General features: G+C 46.4%; 2 protein-coding genes and 1 non-coding gene across 3 annotated transcripts in view; 1 reads left to right on the top strand and 2 right to left on the bottom strand.

Annotated features, from left to right (window-relative positions):
* The window catches only part of Ddb2 (damage specific DNA binding protein 2), a 36,574-nt gene extending 23,249 nt beyond the window's left edge, over positions 1-13,325 (top strand). The window contains exons 4-10 of the mRNA XM_028878898.2: positions 6,667-6,812; positions 8,211-8,310; positions 8,391-8,568; positions 8,837-8,979; positions 12,423-12,587; positions 12,723-12,768; positions 13,042-13,325. Coding sequence (XP_028734731.1) covers positions 6,667-6,812; positions 8,211-8,310; positions 8,391-8,568; positions 8,837-8,979; positions 12,423-12,587; positions 12,723-12,768; positions 13,042-13,106 — 843 coding nt within the window. The 3' untranslated portion in view covers positions 13,107-13,325. The remainder of the gene's footprint in view (positions 1-6,666; positions 6,813-8,210; positions 8,311-8,390; positions 8,569-8,836; positions 8,980-12,422; positions 12,588-12,722; positions 12,769-13,041) is intronic.
* Positions 13,326-13,550: 225 nt separating this feature from the next.
* Positions 13,551-22,606, bottom strand: Acp2 (acid phosphatase 2, lysosomal). Its single transcript, XM_028878896.2, has 11 exons — positions 21,758-22,606; positions 21,071-21,166; positions 20,438-20,524; positions 18,992-19,144; positions 18,791-18,889; positions 18,621-18,710; positions 18,043-18,175; positions 17,155-17,237; positions 16,930-17,036; positions 16,638-16,813; positions 13,551-14,410 (listed from the first exon to the last, which is right to left on the bottom strand). The coding sequence occupies exons 1-11, from the start codon at positions 21,977-21,979 to the stop codon at positions 14,277-14,279; spliced, it is 1,380 nt and encodes a 459-aa protein (XP_028734729.2). The 5' UTR covers positions 21,980-22,606; the 3' UTR covers positions 13,551-14,276.
* Positions 22,607-24,531: 1,925 nt separating this feature from the next.
* Positions 24,532-24,637, bottom strand: LOC114699742. Its single transcript, XR_003735578.1, has one exon. It is a non-coding gene; the product is annotated as a U6 spliceosomal RNA (small nuclear RNA).
* Positions 24,638-25,018: the final 381 nt, after the last annotated feature.

Here is a 25,018-nt window from a genome sequence, read left to right as displayed (position 1 = left end):
TTTTTCCTGTGATAAATATGTAATGTTCTTCCCAATCTCTTTTGATTGATTTTAATTTGAAGTCGATTTTATTAGATATTAGGATAGCTACACAAGCTTGCTTCTTAAGTCCATTTGATTGGAAAACTTTTTCCCAGCCTTTTACTCTGAGGTAGTATCTGTCTTTAAAGGTTAGGTGTGTTTCTTGTATGCAGCAGAAGGATGGATCCTGTTTTTGTATCCATTCTGTTAGCCTGTGTCTTTTATAGGTGAGTTGAGACCATTGATATTGATGGATATTAATGACCAGTGATTGTTAATTCCTGTTATTTTTTTGGTGGTAGTGTTATGTTTCCCTTTTTTGGTATTTGTTGGTGTGGGATTTTCTATTGCCTGAGTTTTCATGGGGTGTGTCTAATTTCCTTAGGTTGGATTTTTCCTTCTAGTGCTTTCTGTAGGGCTGGATTTGTGGATAGGTATTGTTTAAATTTCATTTTATCACAGAATATTTTGTTTACTCCATCTATGGTGATTGAGAGTTTTGCTGGGTGTAATAGTCTGGGTTGGCATCCATGGTCTCTTAGTGTCTGCATAGTGTTTGTCCAAGACCTTCTAGCTTTCATAGTCTCCATTGAGAAGTCTGGTGTTATTCTGATGGGTCTGCCTTTATATTTATGCTACTTGGCCTTTTTCCTTTGTGGTTCTTAATATTTTTCTTTATTCTGTATGTTTAGTGGTTTAATTATTATGTGGCAAAGGGACTTTTTTTTTTGGATCCAATCTACTTGGTATTCTGTAAGCTTCTTGTATCTTCATAGGTATTTCTTTCTTTAGGTTGGGAAACTTTTCTTCTAAGATTTTGTTGAATATATTTTCTGTGCCTTTGAGTTGGTATTCTTTTCCTTCTTCCATCCCTATTATTCTTAGGTTTGGTCTTTTCATGGTGTCCCAAATTTCCTGGACGTTTTGTGTTACAACTTTTTTGCTTTAGTGTTTTCTTTGACTGACTAATCTATTTTTTCATTGTGTCTTCAACATCAGAGATTCTCTGTTCCATCTCTTGCATTCTGTTGATTAACTTGCATCTGTAGTTCCTGTTCGTTTAGTCAGATTTTCTATTCATTCCCCCAGTCTGTGTCTTCTTTATTGTCTCGATTTCAACTTTTAAATCTTGAATTGTTTCCTTCATCTGTTTAATTGCTTTTTCTTGGCTTTCTTTGATTTCTTCCAATTTTTGTTTGTTTTTTCTTCCATTTCATTTCCTCTTTAAGGGCCTCTATCATCTTCTTAAAGTCATTGTTAGGATTGATTTCTTCTGCTTCTTCTGCCTTGGTATGTTCAGGTCTTGCAGGTGTAGACCCACTAGGTTTTGATGGTGTCATATAGGTCTTTATGTTGTTGCCTGTGTTTTTGCACTGGCATCTACTCATCTCTTCCTCCTCTCAGTGCAGGCAGTGTCTGTGTCTGAAGGTACCTCTCTTGTTCCAATTGGTAGTCTTGGTCCACTGGGAGTTCTTGGTCTAATCTGTGCTGATGGGCGCTGTTTCTCTGGGAGCAGCTTAGTCCAATCAGTGTTAGTGGGTTCTGTCTCAGGGAGCAGCTGTTCCCAATCGGTGCAGGGTGGGCTATGGCTCTGGTGGTTGTTGGTGTCACATGGGATGGTTTTCTTGGTGAGGGGGCAGGGAAAGAAGCCGCTGTCTGGTCCCTGGGGCTCCAATGGCTGGGGGGAGGGGCATGTAATGTGCCCCTGGGACCTACGGGCTAGAGACCTGGTCTGCCGGTCTGGAGATAGGGCCTTACCTATTCCCAGTCGGTGTAGGGTGGGCTTATGACTCCGGTGACCTGGTTTGGTGGCTGGGTGGCTCCTTCTCTTGTGTTCTCGGGTTGTACTCTGCTCACTCGCCAGCTCCTCAGCTGATCTTGTTTCTTCAGACTGGCCACTGAACCATCTTGCTAACCCTGTTGAAGACTTGGTATGATTGAGGCCAAAGCTTTTCTCATTGTTGTCATTTGCTTTTTTAAATTTTCATTTAAGATAATCTTGCCGGGTGTGGTGGTGCACACTTTTTTTTTTTTTTTTTTGGTTTTTCAAGACAGGGTTTCTCTGTGTAGTTTTGGTGCCTTTCCTGGAACTCATTCTAAACCAGGTTGGCCTCGAACTCAAAGAAATCCACCTGGCTCTGCCTCGAGTGTTGGGATTAAAGGTGTGCACCATCAGCCAGGCGGTGGTGGTGCATGCCTTTAATCCCAGCACTTGGGAGGCACAGGCAGGCAGAGCTCTGTGAGTTCAAGGCCAGCCTGGTCTATGGAGTGAGTTTCAGGACAGCCAGAGCTGTTACACAGAGAAACCTGTCTCAAAAAACAAAACAAAACAAACAAACAAACAAACAAAAAACAAAATAAATCTGACTAGCCCAGGATGGTCTTAAGCTTGCAGTCATTCTGCCTCAGCCTCCTGAATGCCACCTTGCCTGGCCTTCTCTGATAAGGTTGGATAATATTCCATTACACACCCACATTTGTAGCTGGAGAGTTTTCTCTCCAGATCCCGCCAAACCCTGGCAGTCTGACAGCCCACTTATAAAATAAACACACAGATACTTATATTATTTAAACTGGTTGGCCTAATGGCTCAGGCTTCTAGCTATCTAGTTCTTACATTTTAAATTAATCCATTTCTATAAATCTATACCTTGCCATGTGGCTCGTGGCTTATGGGCGTCTTCACATGCTGCTTGTCATGGTGACGGCTGGTAGTGTCTCCTCCCACCTTCCTGTTCTCTCAATTCTCCTCTCTGTTAGTCCCGCCTATACTTCCTGCCTGGCCACTGGCCAATCACTGTTTTATTTATTGACCAATCAGAGCATTTGACATACAGACCATCCCACAGCACACATTCCTACATTTTCCTTTTCTTTCTTTCTTTCTTTCTTTCTTTTCTTTTCTTTCTTTCTTTTTCTTTCTTTCTTTCTTTCTTTCTTTCTTTCTTTCTTTCTCTCTTTCTCTCTCTCTTTCTTTCCTTTCTTTCTTTCTTTCTTTCTTTCCTTTCTTTTTCTTCCTTCCTTTCTTTTTCTTTCTTTCTTCCTTCTGTAAATTTTATTCCTTTTTAAGTGTGTGTGTGTGTGTGTGTGTGTGTGTGAGAGAGAGAGAGAGAGAGAGAGAGAGAGAGAGAGAGAGAGAGGAGAGAGAGAGGGAGAGAGAGAGCAGTGCCCTCAGAGGCCAGGAGAGGGTGTAAAATCCCCTGGAACTGGAATTAAAGACAGTTGTGAACTATGTGGGTGCTGGAAATTGAACCCAGTGCTCTTAACAGCTGAACCATCCCTCCAGCCTCAATCCCACAATTTCTTATAGAATGGCATTTGAATTTATTCCACCATTTGCCTATTTTGAATGATGTTGTAATGAAGATAGGTGTGTGCATAGTGTTAGGGTCCTGGAGAAGTCCCACAAAAGACCACCATCCACATGCAATCTGCAAGAACGTTTATTATTCCAACATGCTGGGGCCTGCCATCCCACACAAAGGCAATATGGTGAAGACCCTAAGAGAGACGTCTGAGCTTTTATTTATTTATTTATTTTTATTTATTTATTTATTTATTTTTATTTTTCGAGACAGGGTTTCTCTGTATAGCTTTGCACCTTTCCTGGAACTCACTTGGTAGCCCAGGCTGGCCTGGAACTCACAGATTCCTAGGCAGTTAGGTCATTTTAGATATGATTGGCTCAAGCAAGTGGCAATCATATCAGTACATTCTAATTGGCCAGGGCTAGTTATAGGCTGGTCATGGCTACAGTTTTCCATTTTGGGGCAGGCCTGGACAGGTCCCAGGCTTTGTCCTTGAGCTGCTGTGAAGGCTGGCTGGCCTAGTTCGTACTGACTGTGGGGACTGGCTCAGTGGCCCAGGCTTGGTGCATCCTACCTCCCTGTCCCTGTCAGGGGCACCAGTGATTAAACCTTTTGTTCATGGCTTCCTTAGTAACTGCATGTCCAGTCTCAGGAAACTGAAATTGAGGACTAATATCTGAGAGAAGATTGAGCGTCCTGTTATGGTGTCTGCTCCGTCCTCTCTTATATTTTTGGTTGTGAGCCTAGCCTTTAACTGGTAAGCCATCTCTCCAGCCTTCGGTCCTCTCAATAGCTCTTTGAGATAACCTGTGTTCTGTTCTTTGGGATGAATACCCAGAAGTGGGATTGCTGGATCAAATGTTAATGCTATTTTTTTTGAGGAACCCCTATACTGTTCTCAATAGTGGCTAGACCATCTTACATTACATTGCCACCAAGAGTGTGCAAGATGGCATAAGATAAGCCATGATCAGAATGTATTATATTTTTTAAAATCTATTTTTGGGCTGGAGAGATGGTTCAATGGTTAAGATCACTGGCTACTTTTCCAGAGATCCTGGGTTCAATTCCCAGCAACCACATCGTGACATCGATAATGGGATTTGATGCCCTCTTCTGTCATGCAGGCATTCATGCAGACACTGTATAATAAATAAATAAATGAATAAATTTTTTTAAAAAAAATCTATTTTGGCCAGGTGCCAGTGGCACACGCCTTTAATCCCAGCACTCGGGAGGCAGGGCCAGGTGGATGTCTATGAGTTCAAGGCCAGCCTGGTTTACAGAGCGAGCTCCAGGAAAGGCACCAAAACTACACAGAGAAACCCTGTCTCAAAAAAACAAAACCAAACAAACAAATAAATAAATAAATGATTTTTAAAAAAATCTATTTTGGGGCTGGAGAGATGGCTCAGTTGTTAAGAGCACTAACTGTTCTTCCAGAGGTCCTGAGTTCAATTCCTAGCAACCACATGTAGATTACAACTGTCTATAATGGAATTTGATGCCCTCTTCTGGCATGCAGGCATACATGCAGACTGAGCACGCAAACAAAAAAAAAAAAAAAGATAAATTTTTAAAAAAAATCTATTTTCAATAAAAAATAAAATAAAGAGTACACAAGAATTCCAGTTCCTCCAAATACTCCCCAACATTAGTCATTTTCCATTCTTTTGAGGGTGGCATTGTAAGGTGTGTGAGGCGGTAGCATTGTAGATTCCTTTGTGTTTCTCTAAATGATGTTGATTTCTTCTCATATGTTTGTTGGACATCTGTGTGCCGCCTTAGTTGGATATTGGGTTTTTGTTGTTAAGTTATGGTTTTTGAGTTAACAGACGTTTTAATGGATATTAACCTCTTCTCAAGTTTATGACTTTCAAGTATTTTCTCAAGTTCTATAGATTGCTTTTTCACTCTTAACTGTTTGCTTTGATGCTTGACAAAATTCTGTTTATTGTTTTTTAGGAAACAAGTTCTCATTGTTTTAGAAACAAGGCCCAGGATGGCCTTGAATTCCTGCTTGGTGCTGGGATTACAGGCACATGCCACCATGCCTGGCTTGATTAATTTCTTTCTTTCTTTCTTTCTTTTTTTTTTTTTTTTTTTTTTTGGTTTTTCCAGACAGAGCTTCTCTGTGTAACATTGGCTGTCCTGGAACTTGCTCTATAAACCAGACTGGCTTCAAACTCACAGAGATCTGCTTGCCTCTGCCTCAGTGAAGGCATGTGCTGCCACTACCACTCTTATTGTGTCTGTTATTTTATTTATTTGAGACAGTCCATTAGCCCTGGCTGTCCCAGAACTCACTATGTAGACCAGGCAGGCCTTGAACTCACAGAGATCTGCCTGTGTCTGCCTATAGAGTGCTGGGATTAAAGGCGTGTGCTCCCGTGCCTGGTTTTTTGTTTTTTTATATTTATTTATTTGTTTGTTTATTTATGTGTCTGTCTGTGTGAGTGTATCCCATGTGTACAGGAGTGCCTGTGGAGGCCAGAGATCAATGGCGCAGATGAACTCTAGTCCTCTAGACGAGCAGTAGGTGCTCTTCACACTAAGCCATCTCTCTAGCCTCTATAAAAACTGCTAAGCGGCGTGGTGGCCATGCCTTAATCCAGTATCGGAGCAGAGCAGAGATCTCTGAGTTCAACCACTGTCTAGAGATCCAGACAGCTCAGCTAACAGAGACCTGTCTCAAAAATAAACAAACAAACTGCTTAATAAGTTAAGTCATAGGTTTCTCTCTTTTTTTTTTTTGTTGTGTAGTTGGAGTCTAGCCTAGACTTGTCTTACTAGGCAGTGCTCTAACACTGCTGTACAACTCTTCGTTGTGTTTCACTGTCTGAATGTCTGGGGAACACAGTCATCCTGCCCACCCCCACTCTTCTGACCCTCTTCTAGCACACTGTGATTTCAGAAGTTCATTTAAGTATGTAATAGTGGAGAGCCTGAGGAGTTTTTGTATTAAGAGTTTCTGATCTTATTTTTAGTATTTTCAGTTCTGTGTTGAAATTCACAGAACTGTGTACGAGAGCCAGTTATGTTGCTACTGAAAATATAAAATCAAAAAAAAAAAAAAAGATATCTGATGCAGCGCTTTAATCCCAGCACTTGGGAGGCAGAGCCAGGCGGATCTCTGTGAGTTTGAGGCCAGCCTGGTCTACAGAGCGAGATCCAGGACAGGCACCAAAACTACACAGAGAAAATACATAAAGAGTATTCTAATATCAGATATCTAAGCTGACCTTGGTGTTTCTGCCTTAGTGTGTTCATGTGCCCAGGCCTGGTTCCTCACTTGTGGCTCGTCATCACTCACTGGCTCTTCCTTTCCTCATGTTAGATTGGAGCTGGAGGAAGCATCACTGGGCTGAAGTTTAACCATCTCAATTCCAACCAGTTTTTTGCTTCCTCAATGGAGGGAACAACCAGGCTGCAGGATTTTAAAGGCAACACTCTCCGAGTTTATACCAGCTCAAGCTCTTGCAAGTGAGTAGTTTAACTAGTAAGGAAATAGCTTCTGTGCTCTAGCTGCAGTTCTGCAGAGAACATACCCAGCCCTATTTCTTTTCCTCAGACCGGGCCCAGGGAAGACAGGGTATTAGCCACTTTGTGGCACTCCTTTTCTTCTTTAGACTGGCTGCTCTGACTTTGATCCAAGTGGGTCATTGTACGAGGAATATGCTCTGGATCCTCAGCTCTTGTCTTTGACGGAAGGTTTAATCACTTCTGTAAGTCGTGTCCATATTGAACGAGGCCTTTACTTTCACTGGATAAGTAGTCAACAGGTCATTTGTTTAGAAAGGCATTTACAGAATAGTGCAGGAAATTAAGAACTGAAGTTTAGCCATGTGTGTTGGCACACGCCTTTAATACCAGCACTTGGGAGGCAGAGGCTGGTGGATTACTGAGTTCAAGGTCAGCCTGGTCTACACATCGAGTGCCAGGCCACCAGGACTAAGTGAGGACCTATCTTAGAAAGAAAGAACGGGCCAGGCAGCCTTGGCTCACACCTTTAATCCCAGCACTCAGGAGGCAGAGCTGAGCGTCTCTGTGAGTTTGAGGCCAGCCTGGTCTACAGAAAGGAGAGAAAGAAATGCAATTTTATTACCCTCCATTTTCTGGGGTGTAATGGCTGTACTGTTTCCTTGACGGAAATGCTAATGAGTAGAAGAACCCTCTTCAAAGAACAAGTAGCTTGAGAAATTACAAATGCAAGACACTTTGTTTCTAGCCAGAGACACAGTTCTGTAAGGAATGATGAGAGAGTGTGCAGTGGGTCTAACCAGCTGGAGTGTTGTTCTGGCTGCCCCACGAGGCTGAGAAAGAAGCATACCATCAGGAGAGGGACTGGCCAGACTTGGAGCTCTCCTGGCTGTGAACCAGGACCCATGAAGTAGCGCTTCTCAGTCTCTTGATTTTCACACCGTTCTCAAGAGGAAATGGTTTCTGGTTGTATTTGATCTTTCCCTGAGTGCTCAGAAGGGGGCAGATGTCCACTTCTCGCCATCTGTGAGGAACAGAGCCGGACAGTTCCGAAGAGCGAAGCGTAATGAGTGTGAGAGCAGCGGACAGGCCTCTTGAGAACCCGGGCTGTGGGGAGCGAGCTAGCCTTCGGACCTGCTTTACGGCTTAGCTTTGGCTGCTTCGGGGGCTAGCTGAGGATTCTGGGCCCAGCAATAAATTTCTGAGCCGTCACTGTCACCCCTTCTTTCCGTATGGTAGACAAGGCTGAGTGTCCTTCCCTGGAAATTATAGCTAGACAGTTACTCACTGATTCAACACGTATTTGTTGAACGCCTGTTAGATACTGGAGCTGCAACCATAACTGGGCAGTAACAACCGTAACTGTCTCGGCCTCAGTCTTACAGCACTCTCTCCCTCTAGGGTCTGGTTTTGCAGCCTTGATGTTTCTGCCAAGAGCCATGTGGTGGTCACAGGAGACAATCTGGGACACGTGATCCTGCTGAACACAGATGGCAAGGAGGTGGGTACTATGTGGCCCACCCCGCTGCCCAGCCCCCCTTTAGTTCTGTGTCTCCACCCGAACCAAACTTTTCTCTGCAGCTTTGGAATCTCAGAATGCACAAAAAGAAAGTAGCCCACGTGGCCCTGAATCCCTGCTGTGATTGGCTTCTGGCCACAGCATCCATAGATCAGACAGTGAAAATCTGGGACCTGCGCCAAATTAAAGGGAAAGCCAGCTTCCTCTACTCACTGCCTCACAAGTATCCTGTCAATGCAGGTGTGACATCCCGAACCTCACCTTTCTCATGGTCCCTGTCTTTCTCACCACTAGCCCCCAACTCAATCCTTACTCCACCCTCACTAAGCTGATGTCTAGGACCCTTTCTGGCTCTGGCTGCTCCTTTGACGGTGGAGTTTCTATACTATTTTTGTTCATAGTCCAGATTGACCCCTCCTACCCCAGCCTGGGAGGGAATGGAACTTCAGGAGGTTAGGAGACCAGGGGCTTAGGGTTCCTTCAGCTGAAGGGCTTTTCACTTTGTCAGCATGCTTTAGCCCGGATGGAGCCCGGCTCCTGACTACTGACCAGAACAATGAGATTCGGGTTTACTCTGCCTCCCAGTGGGATAGCCCCCTGAGCCTGATCACCCATCCTCACCGTCATTTTCAGCACCTCACACCCATCAAGGTGAGTGACAATGGAAGGGGTCCATGATGATGGAAACGGGCCAGATCTTCCCAAGAGGGAGCGGGTCACATATGCAGCCTACTATCTCAGCTATTGTCTTACACACACACACACACACACACACACACACACACAATCCCTTAATTCTTTGGCTCTATCTGCTCCTTTTATCCCATTTCTGTAATTCCATTGAGAGGTCTCTCTGTTTTTTCAGGTAGAGTCTTACTATAGTAGCCCTGGGTGGCCTGGAACTTGCTCCATAGACCAGGCTAGTCTTGACCTAGTAGAGATCACCTGCTTTTATCTCCCAAGAGCTTTGTATCATCCACACCAGTCACCCACTGAGTTTTCTTAGTATATCAGATAGGCTAATTTCCTAAGCTTTTCGGACCAGCATTGACCTTACTGTGGGCATATCTATGACCTTGACCCTTTGTTCTGTCCTCTATTTCAGTTACCCATGTATGCAGCTGACCCGTAAACTAACCCAACCTTCTTGGGTTGTCTTGCAGGTTTAAGTGGTTCCTAATAAGACCCTTAGTTTCCCAAATTAGACCTCTGTTTCATCTGTAAGCGAGAATAGCATTTAACTGATAGGGCTTTGTGAGGAGTCAGGATACATAAAACACTGGACAGCATTCCTAGCACTTGGTAAGTACGTAGTAAATAACTTAGTATCCCACATACTCAAGTCAAACCCCAAATAAACAATACTAAGAATTTTCCTACTGGGAGACAGAGGCAGGTGATCTCCATGAGTTCAAGGACAGCCCGGTCTACACAGAGTGTTCCAGGATAGCCAAGGCTACACAGAGAAACCCTGTCTTGAAACAAATAAACAAACAAAACAAAACAGTTCTTCTGAAACCAGGTGTAGTGACACACGCCTTTAATCTCAGCACTTGGGAGGCAGAGGCAGGTGGATCTCTGTGAGTTCAAAGCCAGCCATGACTACATATTGAGATCCTATCACACACACTAATAGATTTTCTGGGGATGTTGCTCAATGAGAGTACTTACATATAGCTTGCACAGTGCCCTAGGGAAGGAGGAGGGCACATGAAAATATCAGGTGCAGTGGTACTCACTGGTAATCCTAGCACCTGGCGGGTAGAAGCAGAAGGGTCAGGAGTTCAAGGCCAGTTATTGCTCTTGATAGATAGACTGTGTCCCATCTTGATAGATAGACTGTGTCCCATCTATCCCAGTGATGCCAACATCCACCTATGATTTTTTTTCTTGCAACTATTTCTAAGCCACTCCATGTACCAGTTCTTCTCTTAAATATTATTTAATGTGTATGGATATCTTATCTGCATGTATGTCCGTGTACCATGGGCACGCCTGGTGCCCTTAGAGGTCAGAAGATGGCATGGGATCCCCTGGAACTGAGTTACAGATGGTTGTGAGCTGACATTGTGGGTACTAGGAAACATATGTCCTTTGAAGAGCAGCCAGTACTCTTAGTCATTGAGTTGTCTCCAGTCCACTTGTAGCTCCCTCCTCTTTTCCTTCTGTCTTTCTTCCTTCAGAACTGCCTTGAAGGCACACATGGAGCACACACCTACAATCCTGCACTTCAGGTTGAGGAGGATTGCAGGTTTGAGGACTGCCTGGGTTATACAATACAGCCCCTGTCTCCAAAAACTCAAGAACTGTTTTGAAATTAGGAAAAGATCATCCAATTCTGTCACACCACTAACTGCCAGATTCGTTGTGACTAATGTGAACCAAGGAATGCACACTTCCTTTCCTCTCCCCTTCCCACTAGGACTCCACACCCAAGCCTTCGTTATGTGTGGACAGAGGAGGAGGATTAGGAGCGCAGTCACCTCGAACCCAAGTCCCGTTTGGTGGTGTTCACCAGAGGCTTTTTTGCTTTGTTATAGGTTTACCTCTTAGGTTTAACTTTGTTAAAGTCTTAACAAAGCTGATGTGAAAACATTTGTTAAGAGCCAGAGGTGTTCAGTGGTAAAGCCCTTGCCTAGCATGGACAAGGCCCTGGGTTCAGTCCCCAGAACTGCAAAAAATAAAACAAACAAACAAACAAACAAAAAACCAGCAACAACAAAACAAAAATGTCCAAGTTGGTTTGACCTCAAGCAAATGCAAGAGAGGAGCGGGAGAGACGGCCGAGTGGTTAAGAGCATACGCTGCTCTTGCAGAGGACCTGGGTTCAGCTCATGAGCACCTACGTGGCAGCTCACAAGTGTCTGTTACTCCAGGTCCAGCTGATCCAGAGCCCTGTTTTGGCCTCTGCAGGAACCAGGTACACATGCAGTACACTTATATACATGCAAGCAAAGCACTCATACACATAAAATATGTAAATCTTCATCAGATGGTACACACATTTTTTTCCTCTTCTGTTTTTGTTTTGTTTTGTTTGTTTATTGTTTTTCCACACAGTTTCTCTGTGTAACCCTGGCTGTCCTGAAACTATTTCTGTAGACCAGGCTGGCCTCGAACTTTCAGAGAGCCACCTGCTTCTGCCTCCCAAGTGCTGGGATTAAAGACATGTACTGCCACCACCCCACCTCTGGATGGTGCATACATTTAATCCCAGTAGTTTAAGCCATCCTGATACATACAGAGAGTATGACATTATCAAAAAAATAAAATATAGACTGGGCAGTGCTGGCCTACACCCTTAATCCCAGCACTCAAGGCAGAGGCCGGTGGATCTCTGTGAGTTTTAGGCTAGCTTGGTCTACAGAGCAAGTTCCAGGACAGCCAAGGCTATCCAGAGAAATTTTTCAAAAATTAAAAACACTTACTTATTGATTTCGTGTGTGTGTGTGTGTGTGTGTGACTTTACACTCATGCCACAGTGGGCAAAGTGGTCAGAGTTGGTCTTCCCCTCCCACCACACAGGCCCTGGAGACCAAACTCAGGGTATCTGCTGAGTCAGCCAGCCAGCCATGTTTGTCTTATATGCAGTATTGGGTTCTTCTTGGCCTATTAGTGGTTAAAAAGAACTGGGAAAAAATATGTATATACACACATGTATATATATATATATATTACACACCACTCGTATGTGTATGATGCTGGGATTAAACCCACATCCTCCTGTATGCAATGTAATTGCTCTGCCATAGAGCTAGATATCCAGCCCTTCAAGAATATTTTGTGTGTGGAAGCCAGAGGTTGACATCAGTTGTCTTCCTCAATTGTTCTCCACCTATTTCTGAGACAGGTCTCTCATGAACCTGGAACTCACTGATTTGGCTGAACTAGATGGCTATCAAGTTCCGGGTATCCTGTCTCCACCTCCCCGGGTGGGATTACAGGTGCATCATGACAAGATTTTTATGTGGGTGCTGCAGATCCAGACTCAGGTCTGCCTGTGTTGCAAGCCCATTACCAACTGAGCCATCTCCCCTGGCTTCAAAAATACTGATGTCTCTCTTTACATTCTGACTAACCTCTCCATTTCCTAGGCAACCTGGCATCCAAGACACAACCTCATTGTTGTGGGCCGATACCCAGATCCTAATCTTGAAAGTTGCGTTCCCTATGAACTAAGGACAATAGATGTGTTTGATGGAAGCTCGGGGGAAATGATGTGTCAGCTCTATGATCCAGGATATTCTGGTATCACTTCGGTGAGACTTGGACCCTCAGTGATGGGAGGAAGCAGGGAGTCAAGCTGCCTTTCTGATCAGAATTAGTCCCCATGTACCCTTCTGCCTCTGTACTGCCTCCCCCGCAACTTCACACTGATATTCTTACCCCTGCAGCTCAATGAGTTCAATCCTATGGGTGACACACTGGCCTCTGCTATGGGTGAGTAGAAGCAACTGTATCTCAGCCTGGAAGACTGACCCTATCCCTAGGTTTTAGTGAGGCTAAATTCACCCTGGCCCTGCCCTATTCATCCCAGGGCAGTACGCAGTAGAGACATCTGGGAAACAGCGGTCTCTGGCCCAGATCACCCATCTGGCTTTATGTTGGTCATGACAGTGTCAGGCTCCCATCCAGTCTGCTAGCTCCCCATGACAGCCCCCAGCTCTGAGACCAACAACAGAAGGTGTCGGTCAGACTTCTTGTTCCTTCTAGGTTATCATATTCTCATTTGGAGCCATGAGGAGGCCAGGTCACAGAAAGACCATGAAAGACAATAAAGAAGGTATGAGCCCGCAGCATCTGGACCCACAAGTGGGAAGAAGTTCTGTGAGAGGAGGCAGCTATTTGTTAAGGGACCAGAAGTCCCCAGCTCTCAGGCTTGCCATCGGGACACCCGTGGCGTGGGATGCTGTGGGACTAAGATACTGGCCTGTTACTGCTCTAGACTTTGATCCAAAAACACAGAGTAAACCACTGCCCTAAGGGTTTAGCCCAGAGCCACAATACTTCTCTTTTTTCTGATGTGTGGTAGCAGAATAACCAGGGATTTTTTTAAAAATTTATGTTCAGTCTTAACGTGGTCAATAAAAGTATATCCTTTGTACATCAACTAAAAAACCCAAAAGCCAGCTGGGCTTCTTAGCAGACCTGGTACAACCTGGTAAGAGTGCTACCTGGATGTCAGGAATGGGGAGGAAAGAAAGGCACAGAGGCAGCAGCACTCACAGTCAGACCTTCATTTTCTCCGGAACACTTCAGCCCTCTGGGGCCACAGTCAACAGTCCAGTCACCCCTGCGTTTACTTCAGGGAGGGTCACTTCATGATGTGTTTCTCTGCTGCCTATGGCCTCCACTTCTCCAGGTATAGTACAAGTATCCTTCAGACCTCCTGAGACACCTGCTCAGGCCAAGGGTTGACGCTAACAGTAGCCTCAGCCACAGGGAAGCTTTGCTGTTGGATGATCCAGTTCCTTATAGCCACATTTTATGCTCCCAGTGATTCGCAGTTTTTGCCTCTAAAAAAGTACCAAGGGACAATGTCCTCTAAGCCATTGCCAAAGATGTGGGCTAGAGAACAAAGAAGAAGGCGTGGTGGGAGAGCAAGGCAGGCCAAGCACCGGCCTCTTCGGCTTTGTTTTTTTTTTTTGTCCCAGGTCCTGAGTGAAAGCTGAATGCTAGTCTGTATCTCAGGTCCTTAGGGAGTATAGAAGAGGCAGATCCCACCGGAGAGGGCCAGTGTCCAACACAGGACATGGTAAACATCAGGCATGGAGGTGGTGAGTCCAAGGTGCCATGCGCCCGGTCGAGCCTCCCTCATTCATTTGGGCTTAGGTAATCGGGGGGCTAAACCCAGGGACTCCTGTCCGTGGGCTGGGATCAGCAATAGTCATGAGCGAGGACTCAGCCCACCTCCCCTAGGAGGCGGAGGGAAGGGGACTGAGTGGTTGTCAAGCATGGTCTTCCCTGTCTGCAACATGGTGGTAGCCAGGAGGCTGGGCCTGCATCCGGAAGAGGACTGTGAGGAGCAACACTATGAGAAGGAAGAGGATGGAGCCGCAGACAGCCAAGGCCACAATCACCTCTGGGCAGGGGAGGGAAAAGAAAGGTAACATTAGTATTCATCCAACAAAAAGAGAGCACTACCCCATGCCGGGGACTGTTTCCACAAAACGTGGATATACACGGGTGGTCAAGACAACCTGCTCTCCAGGAGTTTACGTTCCAGAGAAGCGATCGTTTGATGGCGACGACACATTAGTGATGCTGTATGAGCAAGGTGAGTTACTCGGAAAAGAAGTCACTGAGGAAAGAGGAGCAGAGGCCTGGGGTCGGAAAGTAAAACGGATCCGAGAGCAGAGTGCTGGGGTGGGGGTAGAAGGACAAGCAGGTACACAAGACCCTGGTACTGGAATAGGATCGGGGTTCTGGATCCAGCAAGGAAATACCGCGGGAGCAGAGGAAGCAAGGGACACTAGGAAAGAGGAGACAACCAGACCAAGCGGAGGCTGGGTGGTCATGGCAGAGAACTTGGGTTTGGTGTGTGATTAACACATACACACACACATTTTTATATATATATGTGTGTGTGTGTGTGTATGTGTGTGTGTGTGTGTGTGTGTGTGTGTGTGTATATATATATATATATATATGTATATATATATGGTCTCATATAGCCTGGGCTGTCTTGGAACTGGCTATGTAGTAGAAAACGACCTTGAACTTCAAATCCTCCTGAGTGCTGGAATTAAAGGTATGCACCACCACCCCCAGCTTATACAGTGCTGGGGACTGAACCCAGGCTTTCTTCCCTGTGTGCTAGGCAAGTGCTCTTTCTAACAACTGAGCTACACCTCTAGCCTCAATGTATATTTCTTAAGCGATTAACCGCTGTGTTGAGACTGGTAGGGACAAGAATAGAAACAGAAGGAACGTTAGGTTTTGAGCAGTTCGGGCAAGAACTGATAGTGTTAGGGCGGAGAAGCAAGAGCTCAGTATCTGAGCAGCTGAATCTGCTGGTGGACTGGGTGATGGAGTACGAGGGAGAGAATGCCCAGCGCCCAGCGCTCCACTGTGCAGCTGTGAGACTGATGGGCATCTGTAAACTAAGGACTTAGGACAGCTGAGGGAAGAGGCGCTGTGTTAGGCAGCTCAGACGCCTTATTTGACACTCACGTAGAGAAGAGGCCTCAAGTTAGCAGGAGCTGGGGAGAGTCCAACTCAGAAGTCATAAATCTCTAAGTCATACTACACAGGTGGAACTTAACTTACCATGGAGATAAGGTAGGGGAGCCATGGGCTTGGATGAGATGCCAGGAGTCAGGACAGACAGGAAAAGAGAGCTAGGGACAAGCCTCAGGCCAGTCATTGTTTAGTGAAGAGGAAGAAGAACAGTAAGGAAGTTGTAGTAAGTGAAAATCAGAAGTCATGAAAACGCTACTGTTCTGCAGTGCTGGGTAGGGAATGAATCCAGAGTTTCACAGGTTAGCCATGGCTTCTACCACTGAGCTATGTTTGCAGCACTCGAAAAACATGTTTAAGGAGGGAGAGACAGCTATGACTTCTGCTGAGAAGTGAGAGAAACTGACCAAGAACCGGTCATTTCGGCAACAGCTTCGTTGAAGCAAAAGTTGACACCAAATTGTTTAATGTCAGTCTGAGGTAATAAGTCTGAGGAAGTAAAGCCAGAACGCAGGCAACTCTTGGAAGGATTTTACCCAAAGGGATCAGAGAGAGAGAGAGAGAGAGTGAATGAGTCTAAGAAGTCTTTGTTAAGCTTTGCAACGGGAGTGATCCAGTGGAGAAGAGAACGTGTTCTCAGTGAAGGGGAGACGAGACCCAGAGTATAGGTGGAGAGGCTGCACCTGAGGACTAGCTTACACCAGCAGGTAAGCTGGGAGAATGACAGTTCTTTCCTGGTGACTCCTATTTTCTTAGTAATAAGAGAATCACCCGAGGGTGAAGAATGGGGAGAATATATGAATATGCTATTAGGGTTGAAGAAGCTGTCCAGGGAAAGGCAGGAAGATGGCTGGAAATATGACTGCTCCCTGAAGATTTGTGGACGTGATTTTTGTTTTTGTTGGGTTTTTTTTTTTTTTTTTGGTTTTTCGAGACAGGCTTTCTCTGTGTAGTTTTTGGTGTCTGTCCTGGATCTCGCTCTATAGATCAGGCTGGCCTCGAACTCAGAGATCCACCTGGCTCTGCCTCCCAAGTGCTAGGATTAAAGGAGCGTGCACCCCTGCCCGCTGTGGATGTGATCCTCACACTCACCCAGGACAGGACGAGCCCAGAAGCAGGTGGCAGCTCACCTGTGTCTGCAGTATCACTTGTTAGCTGGCACTCCTTCTGCCAGTCCTTGGGTATGACAGCCTCTGTGAGGCGGAGGAAGTCCTGTAGTGGGCAGCGGTGAGGGCAGCCAGGCAGGATCAGAGGCCAGGGTGCCTTCTTACTGTCATTCCGAAAGTACATCTCCACGGAGAAATTCCTGCAGAGTGGACAGGAGACAAGAGGGGGATGCTCACCGTGCCCATACCTGAGTCTCTGGGCTGCCTGCAGCCAGCTTCAGTGCCCCTTTAGAGGACACCTGGGAGTTCCACTTACCCACTGTCTTCCTGATACAGTTCAAATATGTGGCAGGAAGCATAGGGGGCTTGTTTCCCGTTGTAGACATTCAGTGCCATTTGCAGAGCAACCAGGGTGGTATCATGCTGTAGGGAGAGGGAATGCCCAGAAGACTGGTTGCTCCTCCACATCCCCCAGGAGCTGAACTGGGGAAAGTACCCGGGTCCTGGCTTGACACTTGAGTGTTGGAGATTTGGAGCTTACCGCAGAGTAAACCAGAAGCTTAGGGAATTGGGAGGTGGTTGCCATCAGTGTCAGGTTCTTCAGTATCTGAGCCAGAAGAACTCCTGAAGAGAAATCCCAAGTGTCAGCGTCTTGAACCGTCCTCATCTGCTAGTCTCAGTCTGATCACCAACCCAGAGGACTCTTCCGGTTCATGGAGACCTTACTGGAACTCTACACCACCAGCTGCCACGAATTGTCAAGCTGACACAGGACACAGCTAAGTTGTCAGTATTTAAACAGGGATGCAAAAACTTGAGCTAGGAGGTCCTGATCACAACTGATTTAACAGTGTGGACACAGTGTAAACTTAAGACTGCTTCACAGCACACAAGAGGGTGCTCACGCCAGGGCAACTGCTGTGTGTAGGCTCTGAAAACGGCAGTGTCCAAGGTTTGAGAAGGCATGCCCTCGAGGTGCTTAAATGGAGTAACTGGCACATGTATTTCCCTCAACCTTTTCTCCAAAGGCCTCAACAGTTCTCTGGAGGGAGGCATGCAGTTAGGAAAGAGGAAAGGTCTTCTGACATGGGTGAAACTTAAAGAGAATGGCAGGCCAGGTGTGGTGGCACACACCTTTAATCCCAGCACTCAGGAGGCAGAGCCAGGCGGGTCTCTGATTTGAGGCCAGGATGGTCTACATACAGAGTTCAAGCTGGCCTGAACAGAGCTACACACTGAGACCTGTGACTCAGGCTAAATGTCAGAGGACCAGGAGCTTTGGGTGACTAGCAGGGATGGCAAAGGGGAGATCTGCTTTTGAAAGAGCAGAGAATGATCTTAGGCAGAACAGTGTGTGAGAAGCTCCCACGGAAGACTTCCAGTGCTGGAGAGTTTGGGAGGGTAGTGACATGCTGTTTGTGTCACTCACCCCCCTGAAGTCGGGCCTTCTGTACTTGCTCGTGGATCCCGAAGAGGAAGAGGAAGCTGAAATCCTTGAGCTGGCTCAGACGGTGCACCGTTTGGGGTGAGGCCCAGGGCGGCAGGAGCAGCCCATGTGTTTGCTGTGTATCGCAGCGGGCAGGTTAGCTCCCTAGGCCTAGGCCAGAGACTCTCCAGGGGTGGCTTTCTTCCCCAGGTGGGGAAGGTGCCTGTGTGTGTGAGGGAGGAAGAGGAGAGCAGAGGTGAGGCGGAGGGACCACTGCAGACATGGCAGACAGCAGGGCATTGGAAAGGACGCTCAAGCAGGAAGAGCGGACTCAGCAGAAAGAAATCTCACAGCACTGAGCTCTGGACGGAGAAGGGTACAGATTGCTGACAACTAGTAAACCATTTCCCACTTTGAGGTTCTTTTTACCCGCGAGGGAAGTTCCCAGGTTACATAAGCACTGGCCTGCTGGGCCTTCCCGGTGGGGATGACAGTAGCCAAGCAACGTGCTCTGCTGCCCTAGAGATCTGGACCTGCTGAGGAGAGAAGAGCAATCCCAACAGGCACCCAGGTCAGCTCACCTCACAAAAGAGTGTGTCATAAACATTCCAGATGGTCTCTAGGGTCAGGTTCGTAAGCCCTGTCTCATTGGCCACCATGTCCAGAAATTGCTATGAGAAATGGATCAGGAGATCAATACTGTTCTGGGGAAAGAGCAGTCTGATGTCTTACACCTCAGCCCCCCACTCACTGCATTCTGAATAGTCCTGTTCTGATACTCTGGTGTCTGCCGAGTCTCATTCTGCAGCTGTTCATAACGGGGGCATGGGCCCAGCGGGAACTTCAGCAACTGCAAATTAAGGGGGAAACGGGCAGAGGTCTGGGATCAGTATCCGTGGGCCCGTAATCAAAGTTGTCCCCTCACCACCTATGAAGGGCTGATCAGTCTTACCCTGTCTTCGGTGATGGGCACAGTGTGAACAGGGATAGGCTGCCATGAAATGTTAGGGTTGAAGCGCTGCACCTCACTGGGAGGGAAGAGTCCAGCCAGGTTGGCCTGAGCACTCATGAGAGTACGGTCAAAGTCAGTGCTTCGCACATAAACCTGTAGATTGGCAACATAAATCTGTCTTTGTGTGGAAAAGCACTCTGGCTCCTCACTAGAGCCCCAGGGAGAACCTGTTCTGGATGGTTACTCGGCACCTTATAAACTTACCATGCACACACACACAGCTTGTCTGGATCTTAGGGAAGATCCAGGCCCTGTTCTCAAGGCCCCAAACATTCAGTTATAAGCTACAATTCAGTCTGTGGGAATGAGCAGGCTGGCCTCAAACTCACAGTGATCCGCCCGCCTGTGTCTCCACAGTGCTGAGATTAAAGGTATGTGCCTCTAATTCCAGCCTGGTACATACTCTTAATCCCAGAATTTGAGAGGCAGAGGCAGGAGGCTCTCTGAGTTCAAGACTAGCCAGGGCTACATAATGAGAGCCTGTCTAAAAATTTAACAAAAGCAATACCCCAGAGTCCTAATGATGGATACCACTCCTCACCACACTCCCTTTCCCCCTTTATAAATGAACTTAGAGGGCTGGAGAGATGGCTCAGTGGTTAAGAGCATCTGGCTGCTCTTCCAGAGGTCCTGAGTTCAGTTCCCAGCAACCACATGGTGGCTCACAACCATCTGTAATGAGAACTGGCTCCCTCTTCTGGTCTGCAGGCATACATATAATAAATAAATTAATTAATTAAATCTTTTTTTAAAAATGAACTTAGAGACCAGGGAGGGGGAAAAAGGGAACAGAGAGAAGTGGCTTGTGAAAAGAGAGGAAGAAAATAGGGAAGGGCGAGCCCAGGGCAGAGCTGAGTCTTTAGGGAACAGTATCATGTAGGGGATTAAGACAGCTGTCTCAGTAACCACAGAACAGCTATCTCCATCACTGGGGTGCTTAAGCAGAGGACCTCAGGAGCCAGCACACTTGCCAGTTTTCACTACCCCCCTTTATCTTGGCTCTGCCCAGGGCTCCCCTATAAGTTCCAAGAAGACAGAGCTCATAACTCTATGGTATAGCATTATATGAAAAGCACTAGCACAGTGCTTGCCCCTTGGATGACAATAAACATCTTGGATAGAAAGCTTATTTGGTGTTTCTCAGAAAGTACTTTACCAGACACTTCCTTATGCCTGAGTTGGACCCTTGGCCAGTTTTGTCTCTTCCCAGACAAGCAGAGACAATTTAGACTTCAGAGCAGTATTCTAGACAGCTCTTAGATGTTTTGTCTAAGAACCAAAATTTCAGGAGGGAAGCCAGAATGTCTAGCCTCAACCCTTAGGTTCTCTAAGGTCAGAAGATAATCCAAAGATCCCATTCCTCTGCCATCAAGCTCCCAGTCTTACCTCTTGCCGGTGGTAAGAGGTGTTCAGAAAGCCTTGGTAGCGCTGCCTCAGAGCCTGGCCTAGCTCCCAGTGCTGTAGCATCCCCTCCTGTGGGCAAATCTGAAGGTTAGGAGAGTCCAGAGGGAAGGGCTGGCTCACAGGCCCTATGGCATTTAAGATTCTTCCCGAGGCAAGGAGTGAGTTTGATCCCAAAAGTTAAGTGGTCAGTTGTGAATAACATTGTCCTGGGCACAGAGGATTGTTAAGAAATCTGGTCATTGGGCTGGAGAGATGGCTCAGAGGTTAAGAGCACTGGCTGCTCATCCAAAGGACATGGGTTCAATTCCCAGCACCCACATGGCAGCTCACAACGGTCTATAACTCTGGTTCCACCCTCACACAGATCTACATGTAGGCAAAACACCAATGCACATAAAATTTAAAAAATGAATTATTAAAAAAAAAAGAAAAGAAAGAAAGAACCAGAGAAATAACTCAGTGTGCTTAGCATGGACAAGGTCCTGCAAAATAGAAGTCTGGTCCATCAGAACACATGTGGGAAACTAGCAGTTTAGGGAAGCTCAGTTTCTACGCTCCAGACATGACCCATTCTATAGCACATCCTGAGGCCTTGTAGGTTGGCTTCTGACCCACCTTGGTTAGCTGACCAAACCCCTGGGGCCATTTCTCTTCCTGATAGGGGTCCTTGGGATATGTCTTCACTGGTGACCGATCTCCATGTCGATACAGCTGAGTAAAGAAAATGGTTTATCTACAGATCAGAAGGGTCTTCTGGTTAAGGACAGGGCCCACCTCTGCCCATGTTAGAAAAGGAAATCTCATTCCCTCTGGGAAGCCTTTCCACTAAGCAATGAAAAGAGAACCCCAGTTCAGGAGATTCCTAACAAGGAAGGCCATGCAATGTAACCCGAAATAATAGGCAAAGCCAAAAAGCACAGGTAGAAAAGAAGAATTAGTGCAAGCAATGCATTCTGGGGGAGGAGGCGGACAACGACTGGGAAAACAAAGATCATCAAAGTCGTCTTTATGGGTGCCTCTCAACCTTTTAACTACACTCCCATCCTTGGGAGGCAGCATCCCAGGGAAGAATATCCTCTAACATTACTTGGTTGCTCTGCCCTGCAAAATGGCCTAGGGCTCCAAATCAATTCTGAATCCAGCCTCGCAACCCACCACGGGCCAGCTGCTTCCTAAGCCAGTTCTTTCTCCTTGAGAAGTGAGAACCCCGACCCCAGCGCACAAGCTCTGCCCCTCCCTCTACCAGCCGGCCTTTGCCCTTTCAGCTTTGGCAAACCCGTCGATGACTCCGTCACCCATTACCAAGGTAACAAAGCGCAGACTCCGGGCTTGGGTGGGTGGCATCACTGTTAGGCACATGCCAAGAAGAAACTGGAGAAGAGCTGCCTGGCTCCAACCCGACTGTCTGCCCGCCATCACCGTTGTTGGCTGTGCAGCAAAGGGGCCGGAACGCCTTGGGCGGTACCTGCTGCAGACGCCCGGATGCATTCGTAAGAACACTTGCCGGAAGTGTATCTTCGCCATCTTTCTAACGGCGGGCGGGGTGTGTGTGTGTGTGAGAAAGTCTGGCGGGCGGGCGAAGGCGAAATTTGGGAGGGAATGCTCACGGAGAAGGGTTCCGATCAGCCGTGATGGACGAGCTTGGGGATGTAGCGCGATATTCCGGACAGAACAGGCTTAAGGACCTCGTTTTTGTAGAGGCCCTAGGTCAGGCTTGCCTCTTCCTCCACCAGGCTGGCGCTGCTTGCCCTGAGCAGGGTCTTAGTCTGGAGGGCGAGCGCCTCCTCTGAGCAGTGATCCCGGAGCCTCAACTGGTGCAGAATTGGGGTGAGGTGTGGGGAAGTATAGAGCCTCACTTTCTACGCCTGTCTTCTGTGTGTAGCTTGAGCCTTAACTCTGGCACTGTTTCCCTATGTGGTCTTGTTCGGGGTGTAGGGCAGTACTGCATGTAAACAGACCTTTGGACTCCATGTGGCTTTGAGGTGGGTCCAGTCTAATCTACCATTCATTTCCTGAACAAACCTTTAGTTGCTCTCTCACTTCCCAGTTTTAGCCCTCTCCCTCTATTTGTCCATTCCTAAATTAAATTAGGCTCAGAACATCATGCTTCCTCTCGGGGGACTTGGGTTGTATAGGATGTTCAGATTTCCCAAACCCATCGCATCGAATTCCTAGGGGAAGAATTTCAGACAACTGGGGCTGCAGTTTGATGCAGGCATGTAACTGTGGAATTTCCACAGACTCAAAGTCAGACATTAGCCTTTAGGACTTAGGGACAGGTAGCCAGTCTGGGCTCTAGATTTTGTGACTCCAAACCATATAATGACACGGTGCAGGTGAGATCGTAGGCCCTCGGTATGCTTTGATGCAGTTCTTCCTTCCATAAGCAAACCCCTCTTAGATTATCCGCCAACAAATCTGGTGAGAACTTACTGTCCCAGGACTCCAGGTAAAATTGTGTATTGACTGCCTAAACTTTACTTCCAAAGTCAACCTTGACAGAGACTGAGTGAGCAGAGTAGGAAGGCTTGAAAACTAGTTTTTAACTAAAAACAAACAAAACACACACAGAAAAAAAAAAAAAAAAACCCTAGCCAGGAGGTGGTGACACACGTCTTTGGTCTCAGCACACAAGAAGACAGAGGCAGGCAGGTCTCTGAGTTTGAGGCCAGCCTGGTCTACAGAAAAAGTTCCAGGACATCCAGGGCTACACAGAGAAACTCGGTCTCCAAAAACCAAAAAAACAACAACAACAACAAACAAACAAAACAAAACATTTTCTGTGTATGGGTGTTTCGCCTGCACGTCTATCTGTGAAACGTGGGTACAGTGCCCTCCAAGGCCAGAAGGCATCCGATTCCCTATAGATTATGGGTTTTTGTTTGTTTGTTTGTTTGTTTGTTTGTTTGTTTTTTTCCAGAGCTGAGGACTGAACCCAGGGCCTTGCCTTGCTAGGCAAGCGCTCTACCATTGAGCTAAATCCCCAACCCCTCCCTATAGATTATGAAGAGCCTTGTGGGTGCTGGGAATAAAATTTGGATGTTCTGGCAGAGTAACCAGTTCTCTTAACAACTAAGCCATCCCTCCAGCCTTGTTTGTTTGGGTTTTTATTTGTCCGTTTTGTTGTTGTTTTTCGAAGCAGGGTTCTCTGTGTATCCCTGGATGTCCTGGAACTCACTCTGTAGACCAGGCTGGCCTTGAACTCCAAGATGCCCCTACCTCTGCCTCCAGCATGCTGGGATTAAAGGCGTACACCACCACACCCAGCTAGTTCTTAACTTTCTTAACCACAGGTTCCCTTATAAGTCACATGAAAAATTAGCCCTTTAATGTGAACATAGAATACACTTTTGCATATAATCTCAAGTGATTCACAAAGATCCTCCATATGTTTATGAGATTAGGAAGCCAATCCAGAGAGAAGTGATTTGCCTAAACTTACAAATCACTTCTGGATTGAATTGGATTGAAATTCAAACTTGCTTGGTTTTGTTGTTATTTGTCTTTTGAGACAGGTTCCCCATATAACCCAGGCTGGCCTCACACCTCTGACACTCCGGCCCCCACCTGCTGAGTACTGGAATCACAAGTGTGTGCTGCCCAATGTGGTCTTTTCCTGAGTTCCCTCCCTTTCTTTCAGACAGGATTAGGATCTTGCCATGTAACCCAGGCTAGCTTTGATCTTTCATTCCTGCCTTATTTCCTAAAAGTCCAAAGCATATGCTACCACACCTAGTTTGAAATGGAAGTTTCCTGATTTCTAGTATATAATCAGTTGTTTGTTTTTTTAAGTATCTATGTATGTGTTGCATGTGTAGAGGTCAGACACAGCTCTCAGGAGTCCATGCTCTCCTTCTACAATGTGGGTTCTAAAGACTGAACTCAGGTGGTCAGACTTGACAGCAAGTCCCTTCTGAGCTGAGCCATCTCACCAGCCCTTAACATAAAATGGGCTATGGTGGTACATGCTTCTACTTCCAGGCAGAGGCAGGTGGATCTCTGTGAGTTTGAGGCCAGGCTGGCGTAGTTAGTTCTAGGACAGTCAGGGCTACACAGAGAACCCCTGTCATGAATAAATAAATAAAGAATGCTTTACAATTTTTCTTGTCATTTTTTGTACAAGGCCTATGCAAATCGTTCAGTATTGTTCCAATTTCAGTATATGTGCTGCCAAAAGAGCACTGTAATGGACAGTTCCTTACAGGCTGTTCAATCAGACTGCATATATGGGAGCCCCAACGTACCTTGAGATTTTTATCAAAAGAAACCTTCCACATAAGTGGCATCAAATAAAACATGACTAACTGACAAGTGCATAAGTGGGAGGTTTTTGTTTGTTTTGAGACAAGGTCTCATTTTGTAGGTCAGGCAGGCCTACGCCTTAAAATCCTCCTTCCACTGCTTCTCAAGTACTGGTATTATAGGCAGGCTCCTCCACATACATCTCAGGGAGTTGTTTTAAGACTATTTTGTTATCCCAGCACATGGCAGATTGATGCAGGAAGATCAGGAATTCAAGGACAGTTTCAGTTACATAGCAAGTTCAAGGCCAGGCTAGGCTAC

This window comes from Peromyscus leucopus, chromosome 4 (genome assembly GCF_004664715.2).
Source record: "Peromyscus leucopus breed LL Stock chromosome 4, UCI_PerLeu_2.1, whole genome shotgun sequence".
Classification (NCBI taxonomy): Eukaryota; Metazoa; Chordata; class Mammalia; order Rodentia; family Cricetidae; genus Peromyscus; species Peromyscus leucopus.
This window is presented reverse-complemented; position numbering and strand designations above follow the sequence as displayed.